This window comes from Parus major, chromosome 3 (assembly GCF_001522545.3).
Source record: "Parus major isolate Abel chromosome 3, Parus_major1.1, whole genome shotgun sequence".
Lineage (NCBI taxonomy): Eukaryota > Metazoa > Chordata > Aves > Passeriformes > Paridae > Parus > Parus major.
In genome coordinates this window covers 59,699,746-59,714,573 of record NC_031770.1, presented here as the reverse complement: position 1 = coordinate 59,714,573, position 14,828 = coordinate 59,699,746, and the positions used below count along the sequence as shown (strand labels likewise).

Here is a 14,828-nt window from a genome sequence, read left to right as displayed (position 1 = left end):
GTTAATATGCTAAAGTCAATGTTTAAGAATGGGAAATTTTATTTTGAATATTTTTTAAAAATAACCATTTAAACAATTAATTTTTGGCAAATTTTATAACAGATCACCACACAGTATGACATGAAAAACCAAATAATGTGTATTTAAATCAGATCAGAGATGTATTTTAGCCAAAATATTGTAATGCATTCTTCTTTAAATATAACGTTTATATTTTAAGGTACCCCTTATCATAAGTATTCTAAAGGTTTTTTAAGTGAAGATTTTCAGAGGGGGGAAAAAAAGCAAGGAAGCATGCATGTTCACTAAAGTGGTCTATTTCTGCTACAGCTGAAAATCTATTTTAATGGGTTCTTACTGTTCTTTTTTCATAATGTGTCATTTTACAGTTGCTTAGTGCATGTCACTGTTCAGTGCTGTGTTATAACAGTTATATTTTAGAGAGCTACAGGTAAAATATAATATAGATTTTTTTTGAAAGCCACTGCTTAAAGGGGAAGATTTCATTTGCAGATAAATAACTATGGTACAATAATTATAGGTGCACGGCACAGATAAAATTCCATTCCCATTATATTCTTAGAACAGAACAATTTTGTTTTCTCTAGGATGCTATAAGGGAATGAAAAATTATATCCAAAAAGTAGATTTATTTCTTTTTAAATAAGTAATACAAGAGTATGATCTACCACACATCATAAAAATTTCTAACAGCTAGTAGCTGGATTATTTCCCCAGCTAAAGTAGCCATCTCAGTAGTCCTATACAGATATTAATAATACTCTACTGATGAATACTTTCTTACAATTTTTGGACTCAAGCAATTAACTTTGTCGATTCATTTTCCCTTCTCTTTTGAAAAAGTTGGTACCCAAAGAATAAATAGTGATGGCTGGAAACTAATTTTAATAATGCTGCCAGCATGCTTGTGTACTGTCAAGTATAACAAAAGTTCTCCCAAATCTTCTCTCAGATTTTGAATCAAGCCTGTAGCAATCGTGCATTTTCTCAGAAAATAGTAATCCTCTTGTGTGTTTTTTGTTATACCTTGTGACATTCCACTTCACTTCAGTTGTAGAGTTTGTAGTACATAATATGAAGAAGCCTGAATGGCAATGTTATTGAAACAGTGACTCTGCTCACTGCTGTGCCATATTTAAGGAACAAAACGATTCTGGTGAGAATTTCAAGGTTTTATTGTTGTGTGGCTTTAATTATTATATGCTAAGTCAGAACTCACCTCCTGAATGCGTTCAGGGTATCTGTCGTAACTACAATGGAGACTTGAAAACAAAGGTCTTCAATGCTTTGAGCTGCATTGCAACACAAACTAAAATCCTTTCCTTGGATGTGTGATCTTGTCCCAAAAGTTCCTTGGGGTCAAGCAAAAGCCTAAATGTAAAGTAGCTGATATGACTGAACAGGATGACTGAACATGACACAAAAATCAAGCACATATTTAATTGTCAGGAATTTTTCCTTGTCTCAATCTTGTGGGGCAAAAAAAAGATAAAGATCCTCAGCCTTGCTGCAGTCAACAAACTTTCAGCTTTATGTATTTAAATATTCAATATTGGTAGAAGGAGAAAATAATCTAATGGGATTCCTTTAATATCAGGTCTTGGGCATCTAAGTATTTGCATTCAAGACTGATGCTTGCAATGAGAGAGATTTTTTTTTTCCCAGCTGTCAATCTCTACTTCATCACAGTCCTGCACCAAGAGCAAGGGAGCTCCCAACCACTGGTACTGGTAGAATCAAGGATTTTCCAATAAAACAGTGAGGAGCTCCCTGATCTCAGCCATTCTAAATCATAACTAAGCAGAGATGCTGTCTTTGTTAGAGGAAGATCTTGTAGAATCTGTGAAAGGAAGTCTCTCCCAGCTCTTACACAGCGCTTAATTCAGCAGGAGCTGTGAGCCTTTACAGAGTGAGCTGAAAAGAAAAGATCCCATGTGTAACGCTACATCTATGAAGCCTTGGACTAGCTCCTTCAGTGTTCTGAGTTTTGCTGTGTCCATGTGACTCAGCTGTAAGAATTAAATTTACATTTGTGTTGGACAACTGCTTCTTGGGCTGCATGGGCTCAGTTAGGGCATCCCTACTTGGCCTAGAAGCTGACAAGCTATCACTTATTCTCTGTTTATGTGATACATGAGCTCCTGTTGAGTTTAGACCCACACTCCTGTCTTTCACCCAACACAAGCAGTCTTTAAACTCAGCTACTTGTGGTGTGTATCAGAACCAGCAGATGAGGATTTCTAGATAATAAAAATCAGAAAAAAAAAAACAAGTAGGTGTTTTAGACCATGAGCTGGGTATGAGTTTTCCCGTATTTTGGAGGCATATTGATCATGTAAGCTACCTGAAACCAGCAAAGCTAAAGCTTTCAGCTCTGTACTACTGGGGGTCTGTTTTGGAAAGCACAATAAGGCTGTTTCATTATTTGGTGAGAGACTAGTGCCAAACTGGGAAAAATGAGGTAACAGATTAATTAGATTAATTAATTATTAACAGATTAATAAGGTAACAGTAGTTCAACACTTTATTTGGAATGACAGGAAGCTGATACTGAAGAGTCACTAACTGTCATGGGATACCACCTCCCATTAGAGATTGCATGGTTGCCCTTAGACCAAAAATTTCCTAGTCATAACAGAGTCTTCTGAATCTTCACAGAAATGAATATATTAAAGCAAAATTGTGTCAGATAATCACTCAATTGGAGGAACACATTGTGACTCAGATCTGTTTATTTTATTGTACATTATGTTTCTTTGTAAGATGGAATAAATGGTTAGATGTATGTAAACTTAAAAGAATTTTTTTTGGCATGCATACTTTGGACATGCTTCTCACAAGAGGTAAGTCAAAATCCTTAGAGACTTAGTGTGCATGGAAAAGTGTGTTGAAAATGGGAAATGCAGTAATTTGCATTAATTGCTTGTTGAACTATTGTAATATTGATTGCATGATTTGCCTCTGACATGCTTGCACTGCTGTAATGATCTGAATTTAGTGCTGCATTTGTTAATATTAGACACGAATTTATCCTGACAGCTTTATAGATAGACACAGAAGTATTTAGTCTTTCAAAATATAATCATGCTCTTGAAATATTTCCCATAGCTACAGTACATTACAGACTGCATACTGGAGTAGTGCAGTCTTGTCTCATCTACTCAGCTCTGGTCTCACTCGATGCAATTCCTCTTTTCAACCTGATTAGTGGGCAAGAGGTGTTAATTTCTACTGAATGCTTACTTATCGATTGTCCACTCACTGCAAATACTTTGTCTCTTCACGGGCTGTTCATTTTTTTCTTATTGGTGTGAATTGAGTTTGTCTTTAACATGTAACAAATTTTTAGCAATTTATTGCCAACCAGTAGGAAAATTTTGAAGGTGACTAGATTTAACTTGTTTCGTAAGTAAAATAATATATGAAAAAAAAAAACAACACAGCAAAAACTAAACTATAAAGGCCAACTCTTTTCAGGTTCAAGATCATTTATTTTTATCCAGCAAAATGACTATTAGGTCTCCTTACCTCCTTACCTTGATCAGCTACAGAACAGGTGTTTGTTATATAAAACATTATTTGCTGTAAAACTTGCTTTTCCTTGAATTCTCTTAGGCTTCTAAAGGCAAGCACACAGATGGCAAGAACAGGGATGATAATAAGTTGGGGGGGAGGTTAAATTTCATGTAGGAGCATAAATCAGAATGTATCATGCCCACAGTTATTGACTGCAGTTCCAGTGCAGTTCAGTTTATGTAACAAAATACTGTGAAATAGGAGGAAGAAGTCTGCAAATGGAAGCAATGAAAATGCAAAAGGAAGTCTTAAAATAACAGTAGTATCTAGCTTTCTTCACCCACTTCTTACTACACTAGTCCAGCACCTACCTTGTCTCCTTTTCAATCACCACTTGAGTTTCATGGTGTATTGAAATAGTTTACTATTTATTTCTCTGTATTTAACTCTACTCTTTGTCTTTGCTATATTGACCAGTCAACATAATAAGAGCCATATTTAGGTAACTTTGAAAACTTTAATGAACAGAAAAAATTTAATCTACATGAAGAATAGATTTCAGGAAAAAAGAAGTACTTCTCTTTTGAAAACTACTTCTCTTTTTTACAGAAACATACACTTTGCTTAGTGGGGTTTTTTTTAGCTATTAAACTGCCTAGCTTTGCTGAAATAAATAATTACACACTTGTAAAAGTTTAGCTACAACTCTCCATGTCTCTTAACATCACCAGTGAATTCATTGTTTCACAGTTTGCTTCATCTCCTGAGATGTTTGGGTTTGCCAGTTCTTTATGCAGAGAAAGAGAAAGGTATTCCCACAACTGTGTTCTAAAGGATGAAGAATTCTCCTGTCTGCTGCATAAATGATACAAGATGAGAATTTCTTGTGATAGTTAATCGAAAGCAGGGGGGATTTTGGGGGGGGGGGAATGCAAACTTCTTTTGATATATGCAGCACACAACAATATTTTTCATCCTGAAGGATATTTGCAAGAAAAGACGCATACATAAAAAGCTTATAAGCTGGTTAGTGAAAAGAGGTAGGGAAAAGCAATTTTTTAAAAGAAACCTGTCAGTATTTTTACCTGGATGCTTTCAGCTGTCTGCATTATAGGTTTTGTATGCTTGGCCATGCTGTTATATGGAGATTTTCTTAAGTTTTTTTCTTGCATTCAAATCCATGAACATATTGTGTTTCTTACAGAGCTCCTTAGATTTTCCAAATTTCCCGTCTCCTTTTCTCAAACTTTCCTGTTCCCTGGTTGTTGTTTCCATTTTTCTCATGCTACACATTTGGGGTAATATGTAAGAAATTAGTGTTATCTCCCACAGAATTGCATATGTGCTGCACAGTATCTGAATCAAATGTCTTCAATGTTTAGTAGGAAGAAATGAGCTTTGTTGTTCTTCCCCCAGCTTGTGATGATGAATGCACAGGACTCCTTCTCAATGACCTGGATCGGCTAAACCAGATGATCCTGAGTGTTAACCTTAGTGGTCCACTGCCTGCTCCATATAAAATGTTACATGGTTTTGAGAACATGACACAGGAATTAAAGGTTTGTTGGCAGTATTCTCTTATATACATAACAGAACCTCAGTACAACTGTACTTGATTCTGTTCAACCATATAGCTGTAAGTAGGTTCAGGGAAGAAGAAAAATCCAAGATTTAACTCTTTCAGGCTTGCTTTGGTTGATAATTAAGTATTAAAGTTATTATTTTTACTTACTTTAATACATAAATCTTGCAACAGAAATTTCTGAACATATATGCAAGGAGTTATACTTCAGGCATAGAAAAGCAATGTTGCATACAAATAAAATAGTTTTCTTGATGATGGTCCATAAAGTGGTTATGTCTTTTATGTACTGTATGTTCCCTACCTTACTTAAAAGTTATGTAAAGTTGAGATTCCTGAAAAAAGCCTGTTGGATAAATGTGACACAAGACAATGACAAAAATGATTGCATATTTTAATGAAAAGTAAATGCTTGATGCTGCTTCTCTTTAATATTTGGAGGCACCAACATTCATTACATACAGATTTTTCACTCTCCCATCTTTTTCCCAACAGCATTTGCTTTCACCTCAGAGAGCACCAGAGAGGTTTCTTCAGCTAGCACGAGAAAATCTGGATACCTTGGTGACAGAAATGGATGAACTACTGACAAGAGTATGTCTGTGATCACATAGAGGTCTATGGGTTTGGTTGAGGCTGCATAATGACAGAACTCTTCTGAATATGCAGTAAACATGAATGAATAGATGAATTATAAGATGCTTCTCAGTCTCAGTGTTTAAAATGGCAGAAAGTACTCTAAAAAACCCTTTTTTGTGGGCCAATATATTGACACATATTTTCTGCAAAACTTCCTAATAAGGTAAGAAAGCTTTTTCACGTCCATACTGACCACCCAAGAATTATCTTATCTGGAAAAGATGACACTAAAGAGATGTGTGAGTTTAATTAAATATATGTCTTGTAGATTTCGTTTATGAGCATAGTTATCGTCTTCTGGATTTTAATAGATGTGCTATGTACTCTTTTTATTACAAAAGTTTTATTTCAATATAGACTTCATTTTGGTCAGCAAAGACAATGTGTAAGAAAATAATATAAATTGTGCCACCTAGTGGAGAAAAAATAGGGAAATGAACCAGCCTCGGTATAACTAAAGCTGTCCAAAGTACTTTGATGTGAAGAACTTCCAAAAGTTATGCTTGTGAGTTGAAAGAATCACATAAGAAAGATGTGGAGCACTGTACTCGTCAATATACACCTCAGAGAATCACATAAACTCCAGGAAGATTCAGTATCATATGTCTCTGAATTGTAAATGGCTTAAGGAGCTAAAATTCTCAGAGAAACTGTTTTCTTTGTGTGTTGTTTTAATACAATTTTGAAATTGGTAGTAGATAAGAAAGTATCTGAAGTGTGTTTGCATATGTAGGCACCCACACCTGTGTGCATATACCAGTATGCACCATTATATACATCTGTACATTCTGACATTGTGAGAAAGCTTGCTTTTCCACTTCTGGATTTTGGGGGTTTTTTTAATGCAAGAAGCAACTGCAATAGTTTTAAGTCTAGCTGCAATTTTAACCCATGTCAGCTCTGCAAGCTGGGAAGATAATATTTTTTTCTATTAACATTTCTCAATCTTAGGCTAAGACAATTTCTTCTCTTGTAAAGTTGCTCTTTTTAATTTTAATATCCTTTTCCAACTTCCCCCATAGAGATGACCTAAAATAATGCAGATTCTGACCTTCTCTAGACAACTCTTGGAAAGAAAAACATATCAAAAGTGTTATCTTAGGGGAGTTAATGTGGTGGCCACATTATCACACTCCCTTTTTGCAGTTTTTCATCATTGTGATGACTAAGTAGCCTTATGATTTCCAGTCATCCTTACAGAGTTGTTTGCAATAGTTTGGGATGTTGTTTTTGGTGGTTTTTTTTTAATTTAGGGACTGGCAACTGGTGGCAAGTTCTACATTTCTCCTTCTGTACCTGTAAATAAGAATAGTGTTCCAAAAAAAAAAAAAATGAGTCCTGATGTAGTGTGTTCAAGGCTCATTTCCAAGTGAAGATACAGATGATAACTACATAATGGCACTTAGAGTTCATAGTACCACTACAGATACCAAATTTTTTCCCTGTATCTGATATGCAGGCTCACTGTATTTTCATAGTGGAACTATTATCATAGTGGAACTATGAAAATAGTTACATAGAGGACTGGTGAGGAATCTATTTCCATTAAAAAAATTTAATCATTTTAAGATAAAATATAGAAGAAAATAGTATTTAGTCACTACAAAACTTTCAAGGATTTAGCTTCTCTGTGGTCTCTTTTTAACCCATGATCTTTTATTCAGTGCAACACTGCTTTCCCTTCTTTTACATTGTTCTGTGCTTCATTTACTTTGCCGTATGGAAGATCTTCATGTCTTGCACTAATTATGTTCACATGTTTGCATGCACATTCCCACACCTAGCACCAGAGGAAGGCCTGACATCTTCAGTTCCTCTCAGTTCACTGCATTTCATCAAAATCCCCACTTGCCTTTTAATTAGGTACCTTCAGAGCATTCAAGAAAGATAGGGATCAGAATCACTTCTCTTGACTGAAATGCTTCTTTTGTCTGTGTAAACTTTTACCTTTCTCCCAAAGTACTGAATTTCTCTAGCTCTAAAATCTCTGGAAGCAGTAGCAAAGGCAACTTAGTTTGCAGTGGCTGGGAACATTTGGAGAGAGAGCCAAGAACTTCCATCTGTACAGTGATGTCTGTGTTTACACCCCCTTCTGTGGTCTGCAGCTCACTAGCTGGAGAAATTCCTGTAGGACACCCTCCAGATGCTATCTAGAGGAGTTTTTTTAGGCTTTATTAAGTCCTCAGATTAAATATACATTGAAACAAAACCAAAATAAGAAGAGTGTGCATAGTTGCTAATACTTGCTTATAGTTTAAATTGCTAAGTGGCTACTTCAGAATGGAACAAAAAGCCTTTCATGGAACCTCCATCACTTAGTATGAGCTATGGACATCACCAAAGCATGTTCGTTGATCTCAAATACTTTACTGATTTCTGTGGTAGGGATCTCCTTTATTCCAAAAGGTTTTATTTGTGTCCAAGTAACTTTTTAAAGACTCATTCCAAACCCTTGCTCGGAGCTGGGTCTGCCTGACCTGTATTGCTCCCACAGCAAGAGTTTGTTTGGCCTATTAAAACTGTTAGATGCTGAAAACTGACCCAATGGAAATGGTGAGCTGTAGTAAATTGGATATGTAGAAAATTACTAGGACCTTATTAACAAAGGAAAACATTTAATTAGCCGTGGAATGGCCAGCTACAGTATGAAAGATGTTCACCATTTAATATGGTTTACGGAATTAAAGCTAGACCAGATAATGAAGCAAAAGCCTGTTTTTCAGCAAAGGAAATTCTGTCAAAATAATGAAGGTCTTCAGTGGACCTGAATGGATTTAAGTACTAAAGAGAGCTGTCACTGAAAGGAAATGAAAATTGTTCAATGACAGATTAATTTTCACAAAAATGTGGTACGTGCTACTCAGTCATAAATAGAGAGGTTAAAGTGGCCAACTTGAATTAGTATGAATGTGGAAAAAGTAATCAAAACTAAGAAAGGAATATGTAAGTTATAAAACACCACTTGTAGCAAAGGACTAGAAATATTATAGAGTATAATAAAACTGAATGTGAATATTCCAAACAAATAAAACTCAAAGAATAAAAGGCTGCTTGTGGAGGGTTTTGCAATAAATAATAAGTTATTCTCAATTACATGAAGAATTAAATGACATCAGAAATGCCAGGCAGGGTTACAGCAGTGGTCCATCAAGATCATTTGGAATTTTTGCCTTTTTTCTGTCCCAATTGTCTCCTACAGCTCACTGTAACATTTTAGTTCTGTATCCAGGCAGGTAAAAAGGGTTTTTAAACTTAGAGGAAGTAACCAATAGTATAATTAAAGCTGTGTAAGTGTGAAAAGACACGTTCTTCTACTGATAGAGGGACGGGGTGGAATAGAACAAACTCCCCCAGTCTGTATGGGCTCTTAATTCTTCCTGTATATTTCTATTTACCTGAACCATTTTCATATAAATTACTTTTAGTGTAAATTACTTTCAATGTAGCTATTCTGAAGTAGCCCAAAATTGTAAGTGGAGTGATAATGCCAGGGATTTCATTCCAGAAACTCAGATGTAAAGTACCTTGAGGGCTTCCATCTAGAAGTAATGAGGCAAAAATAAATGTGTTTAACTGCTACTATTTCTCAGACTATTACTGGAAAGTGTGGGGATTTTTGTAAGGGAGAAACAATTTGTGCAGTTCAAGTCAGGGAAAACCTAAACTCATTTTGAATTATTGACCTTCTAGCCATTTCACAAAGACTGGGAAATTCATAATGTCCTATTTCAAGATTTTTTTTGAGAATGTAATCCCTACAGAAAAAAACTAGGGTTTTATTGGTTTAATTTGTTGGGGTATTCTTTGGATTTTGGCTTTATTTTGTTGGTTTTTTTACTTTGCAGTACAGCTCAACAATCTTTGTGTCTTCAAATGTTTAGCTGCTTTTTTAATAAGAAAGGGTCTGTTTTGTAAATAGGGATCTTAAGAGCTAAGTAGAATGTCCTCAGATGATTCCTTTCCTTGGCATGTTTCTCCAGTCTGCAGCAGATGTCTCTCTTTCTGCTGCTGCTGTGATCAGTACAATTATAAAGCATTTAGTAACAGAAAGTTAAATTTTTACTGAGCACCCCAGTATGTTATAAACGAACAGCTTCAAGCATTAGAGCTGAATAAAACTGCTCTTTATTTTTTTTTTCTCTTTCTTCGTGAAATTAATGTATTGATTTAAAGTTCTTCTTGCTCGTTGGAATGCACTGTCTCTTTGAGAACACCTCCAGGGAAGAAGTAAAGAGGTCATGATACCTGCTGCACTTTGTCAATCGAAAAGTACACAATTGTGAAACTGTGGAAAGTATTCCCTGAAGAATCTATTAAACGGTTCCAAACAGCATTTCTTTAAGCAAATATATTATTATTCAGTGAATAATTTCATCCTGTCTCTATTGATGTGCTGCTGCACACAAGTAGGGTTTCTAAGAACCTAAAATAAAGCCTTCCAATTTCCATTTAAAGGAAAAGGTAATAAAGTTTAATTGTGTACTTGAACAGAGCATTTCATTGCCCATGCATCTGATCAATAATTCATTGATTGCCTCTGGCCTGAGGAAAGTTTTGTACATGGATTCAGCCAGTAGGAGTATAACATAGTGCAGCCTTGTCCTGTTCATTAATTATATTTTCCCTGAATTTGTATCACCAGGCTACCAAGGTGACAGCAGATGGTGAGCAGACCAGGCAGGATGCCGAGAGGACTAATGACAGAGCGAAATCTCTTGGACAGTTTGTCAAAGGCATTCTTCAAGCTGCTGAAGGTATTGGAAAAAATTAAAATACTTGAGTTGTTTCTCAAGGAAACTGGAGAATGGTAGGGGAAGAGGGTCTGAAACAGTGAGAAAGTTTTTACTTGCTGAGCAATGTCATGTGCTTAAAATGTTGAGTGAAGAGCTTCATGTTGAGTGAAATAAACTGTCTTCAAATTTTTCTTCAAATCTACATGTACATTTTATATAAACACTCAGTGTATTGGTTGTTATGAACAAAGACTAGAAGAAAACTGAGCATGTTCATTGAGGATTTTTGCAGTTATCTGAAGAGCTGTTATGATGAAATAACAAACAGGGCTTAGCTTTTGTTTATTTTCAAAGCAGTTAAAAATATGTATTGGTAGAAAAGTTTGATGTAATTTTGGCACTTGGTACATTAACACTTCATCTTAATTCACCAACTTTACTTCAGCAATGCATTTACTCCTTGCTGTTAATGAACATCTGCTGCTTGGAATTTGCAACTGACTCCTAACCCTACCTAAGCATCGAGCCAAAGCCAGCGCTCTGTCTTCCACAGACTGATCCACTGCACTTGCACTGCAGTAAATACTTTTGAGAAAAGTAGATTCTAGATGGCCTTAAACAGCAAGACCTATATATTTCATAAAGCTATTAAATAAGATCATGGATGAAAAAAATTTAAATAATTTTCAAATACAGACAGGGTTTTTTAACTAGAGTTTTCAGTTCTTTCCTCCTCCAAATGTTCACTGCAGCACTGGTTTTAGTAGCTATGCTTCTGAAGGCCTATTTCATTGAAAGACAAAGCTCCCACTTTTGTCCATGTGCTATAAAATACATTTTATATTGCCTTTTGTGTAACACATCCCTGTATGTGCTGTGGAAGTGAAATGAGCAGTAATTTAGGATAGCCTTATGACTTGTAACTTTGAAAAGAAAAATTTGTGGGAAAAGAGACAAGAAAAAGTCAGCAATTTTTTGAGATTTTCTTTAAACAAAAGACCATAATCCTCATATTTCAGGATGAATTTGGGATGATGAGCAAAACAAAGTCTTTGACTCTGTAGAGTCAAAGACTGTACAAGCCCAAGTGTTTGTAGCCCAAATAAAAATTTCCTCAAGCAGGTTTTGCAGTAGAAAATGCAGAGTTAGTAAACATTGAGGGGGTGAAATAAATTTATGCAGTAGCTTAGAAGTAGACAAAAACTTTAAAATCGATGTTTTTGCCTAGTGGCCAACTTAACATTTTAAGAATACATCAATTACAAGAGGACAGGATTGAGAGATACCTTGTGGGTTAATGCATCCACTTCCCTACTATTAAAAACTTTCTGAAGTTCATCTTCAAAGTAATTTCTATAAATACACACAATCTCAATAGGAGGTAGTTTCAGTACTTTTCATAATTACCATAGTTCACATTTCTAGCAAAAAAATTCATCTTTAGTTTATCATCTTGTTCCCCTGCAAACCTTGCTCTTAAGTTCAAATAGATGTTTTTCCTCTCCCTAGCAGTCGTCCTCCTTCCCCCACCACTACTATTTTTGCAGAGAGGAATCATATTCCACTTTGGCCCCTTTTTTTCTAGACTGAATCACATGAAAGAGGGTTCTCCCAAATATCTACTTGCTTTCATGTGATTTCTCTTCCTCTGCTGACAATTATATCCGTGTTTCTGAACCACAGGAAAAATGCATGAAATGAGGTTTCTTCAGTGTCTTGCTCTTCAGGAGGAGTAAAACTTGCCTATTTCAGCTCTCCTAATAATGTCCCAATAACTTTTTTTTTACAGCTGGGTGCTACTGGTGATTCATAACACAGCTGTGTTCTTCTCATTCATACCTTTAACCTAACTGACAAAACTCCTCATTAAAAGTGAGAAAAAAAGTTTGTAGTGATTGGTTCAAACAACCATATTCTGACCACTTCTACTGAGGTGATTGTTGACTTTCTGAACTTCTGAGTAGCTGTAACTAATTTTCCTTCTTAGCTATGGAATTTCTCAGCTTTGCAATTCCTAGCCTTTGTCTACGTCAGTGCACCCAAATCTTTTACCACCACTGGACTCTGATATTTGCATTCTACCAAGACACAAAATAAAATATGGTTAGAAGAGAAAGATAAAACTTTTATAAGGGATATAAATTTTCCTGAACCTAAAAAAAAAAAGCTTAGTTATCATATTAATTTTCTCTTCTAAGGTAAATATTTAGGGAAGCTACTGACTATTTTTTTAATTGAATTTTTAAAAAATTAATATAGACCTATTCCTGGTCTGAGGAGCCTTAGTAATGATAAATAATATAGTACATGTAGAAATAATCCACAATCTATTTGAGCAAACTGTAGTCTTTTTCCAGACATCACAACCCCACACAAAACCACTCATTATTAAAGATACAAATCTCAGTTCTCACCAGCTAATCAAAGACATCATTAGATTAAAATTTTCTTCATAATTTGCTCTAAACCTGTGCAATGTGTAGATGAAATAGTAATTTATTGTGGTTTGAAAGACTGATTTTAATTTCTTTAATTAAAGATTTAATTTTAAATACTCATAAGTGCCCCTGTGACCAGGAACGGTGCCATTTCGGATAAATCAGTACTTGGGAGCTCTGTACCTGTGGAAGGGCAGCAGTAGTTTTTAAAATTGAGGATGGAACTGATTGCCATAAATGACCTAGTTGCTTCTGAAAGTGGGTATTCTAATGTATTGTGGTGTGCTATGGCAGGAAGATTTTAGTCCATCCTTGCCATACGATGCCATGCATACAGCTTTACCTGCTCGGAATAATTTGGGTGTTCCAAACACATTTACAGTATACTTTCATATATTCCAGCCTTCATGCTTTTCTTTTCCATTTCTGGGTATCTTCTTCTAAACATATGAGTGGGTTTAGACATCTGTGGGTGTCTGTCACTCCTCTTCTGCTTCATTTTCTAAAATTTCACAATTGTTTATTCTTTCTAGCACTGTTAAATCTGAATGCTAAAAATGACATATTTTAAGGTTCTCCAAAAGTAATTTAAGACTAATTTCCATTGCTTGTACTGCCTGCCCCTTAATTCTACAAGCAATATAGCAAACTATCTTCTGCTTGTTTTGAAAGTTCTTTCTTTCAGGGGGAGGAGGAGGGGAGCAATGTATTTCTTATACCGGATATAAAGACTTCTTTAATTATTGTGTTGAAAAGCGAACTACAATAAAAGGTTTGATGAAACATATATTACTTTCTCATTTTTCACTGACCATTAGATTAACCATCCTTTACATTTCACAGCAGAAGTAATCAGTGCAAGTTGTGTTCCACTTGTTGATATAGTTGACAGCTTCTCTGTTGTTTTTAATTACTGGCTCCTTACATAAATGTATTTCGGTCCCCTGCAGCTGCAAATGAAGATGCTATAAAACTGAATGAGACACTCAGAACTCAAGACAAGATGTTGGAGAAGAGTCTTCCAGAGCTGCAGAGTGAGGTTGAAGCAATGGTCACAGAGATGAGAAACAGAGACCTCAGTATGCAAGAAAAAATAGCTCAAGATGAGTTAAAGTGAGTAGAGAGACCCCAGTCTTCAAACTCCTAGTGACAATGTCTGACTCTTGTAAATGTGATTGTCATGTTTGCCAATCAAGTTTTCTAGCTGAGGGTTACAGAAATGTGAAAAAAGCAAAGTCTAATACTTTATATCTGTTGATACAGCATTTGCATTTTTGGAAGTGCTTACATATGTGGAAAGCAATCCCTAGGAAATTACTTCCCTACTCCATAGGTACCAGCAACATTTCTAATTGAATTCTAATTTTTCTCTGTTTGTTTTTAGCTTCTGCTTCAGACCTGATGAATTGCTTTTGTGCTAAAAATTTTATCTGGAAGCTTGGGTTTTTTCCCTGGAAAACTAGTTGGTCTAATAAAAATAATAACTGTCCAAAAAGTTTTTTCAACATAGTAGATGTTAAAAAGAATGTATTTTGCCATGTTTAGAATAGTGTAGGTCAGAATAAACCATCTCTGTGGCATAGTTCCAAAGCACGCTGTTTGATTATTTAATTATCTGTAAATAAATATATATACATATTAGTATATTGGCAGCTGTTTATAAAACATTATGCCAGATGCTGAAAATTTACCTGATTCAGAAAAATACTTGGCTTGAAGCTGAAGATCTGGTAATTTGTTACTTCTACATGAGTAAGACCAGGCATCTCTCTCGGGCTAGACTTTGCTTAGCTCTTCACCAGTGCAAACAACTAGCAGGGAATCCAGCTGAGCAGCGACATGGTCCACTGAAGTTGTGATGGATCAGAAAACTGTCTGGCATAGAGTTATGTGGGCCTG

At 35.4% G+C, this 14,828-nt stretch overlaps 1 protein-coding gene across 1 annotated transcript in view; it reads left to right on the top strand.

Annotated features, from left to right (window-relative positions):
* LAMA2 (laminin subunit alpha 2) overlaps positions 1-14,828 on the top strand; it is a 336,031-nt gene that overhangs the window by 250,041 nt on the left and 71,162 nt on the right. Inside the window, exons 33-36 of the mRNA XM_033512805.1 lie at positions 4,954-5,096; positions 5,615-5,713; positions 10,401-10,512; positions 13,880-14,042. Of these exons, the coding sequence (XP_033368696.1) occupies positions 4,954-5,096; positions 5,615-5,713; positions 10,401-10,512; positions 13,880-14,042 (517 nt within the window). The remainder of the gene's footprint in view (positions 1-4,953; positions 5,097-5,614; positions 5,714-10,400; positions 10,513-13,879; positions 14,043-14,828) is intronic.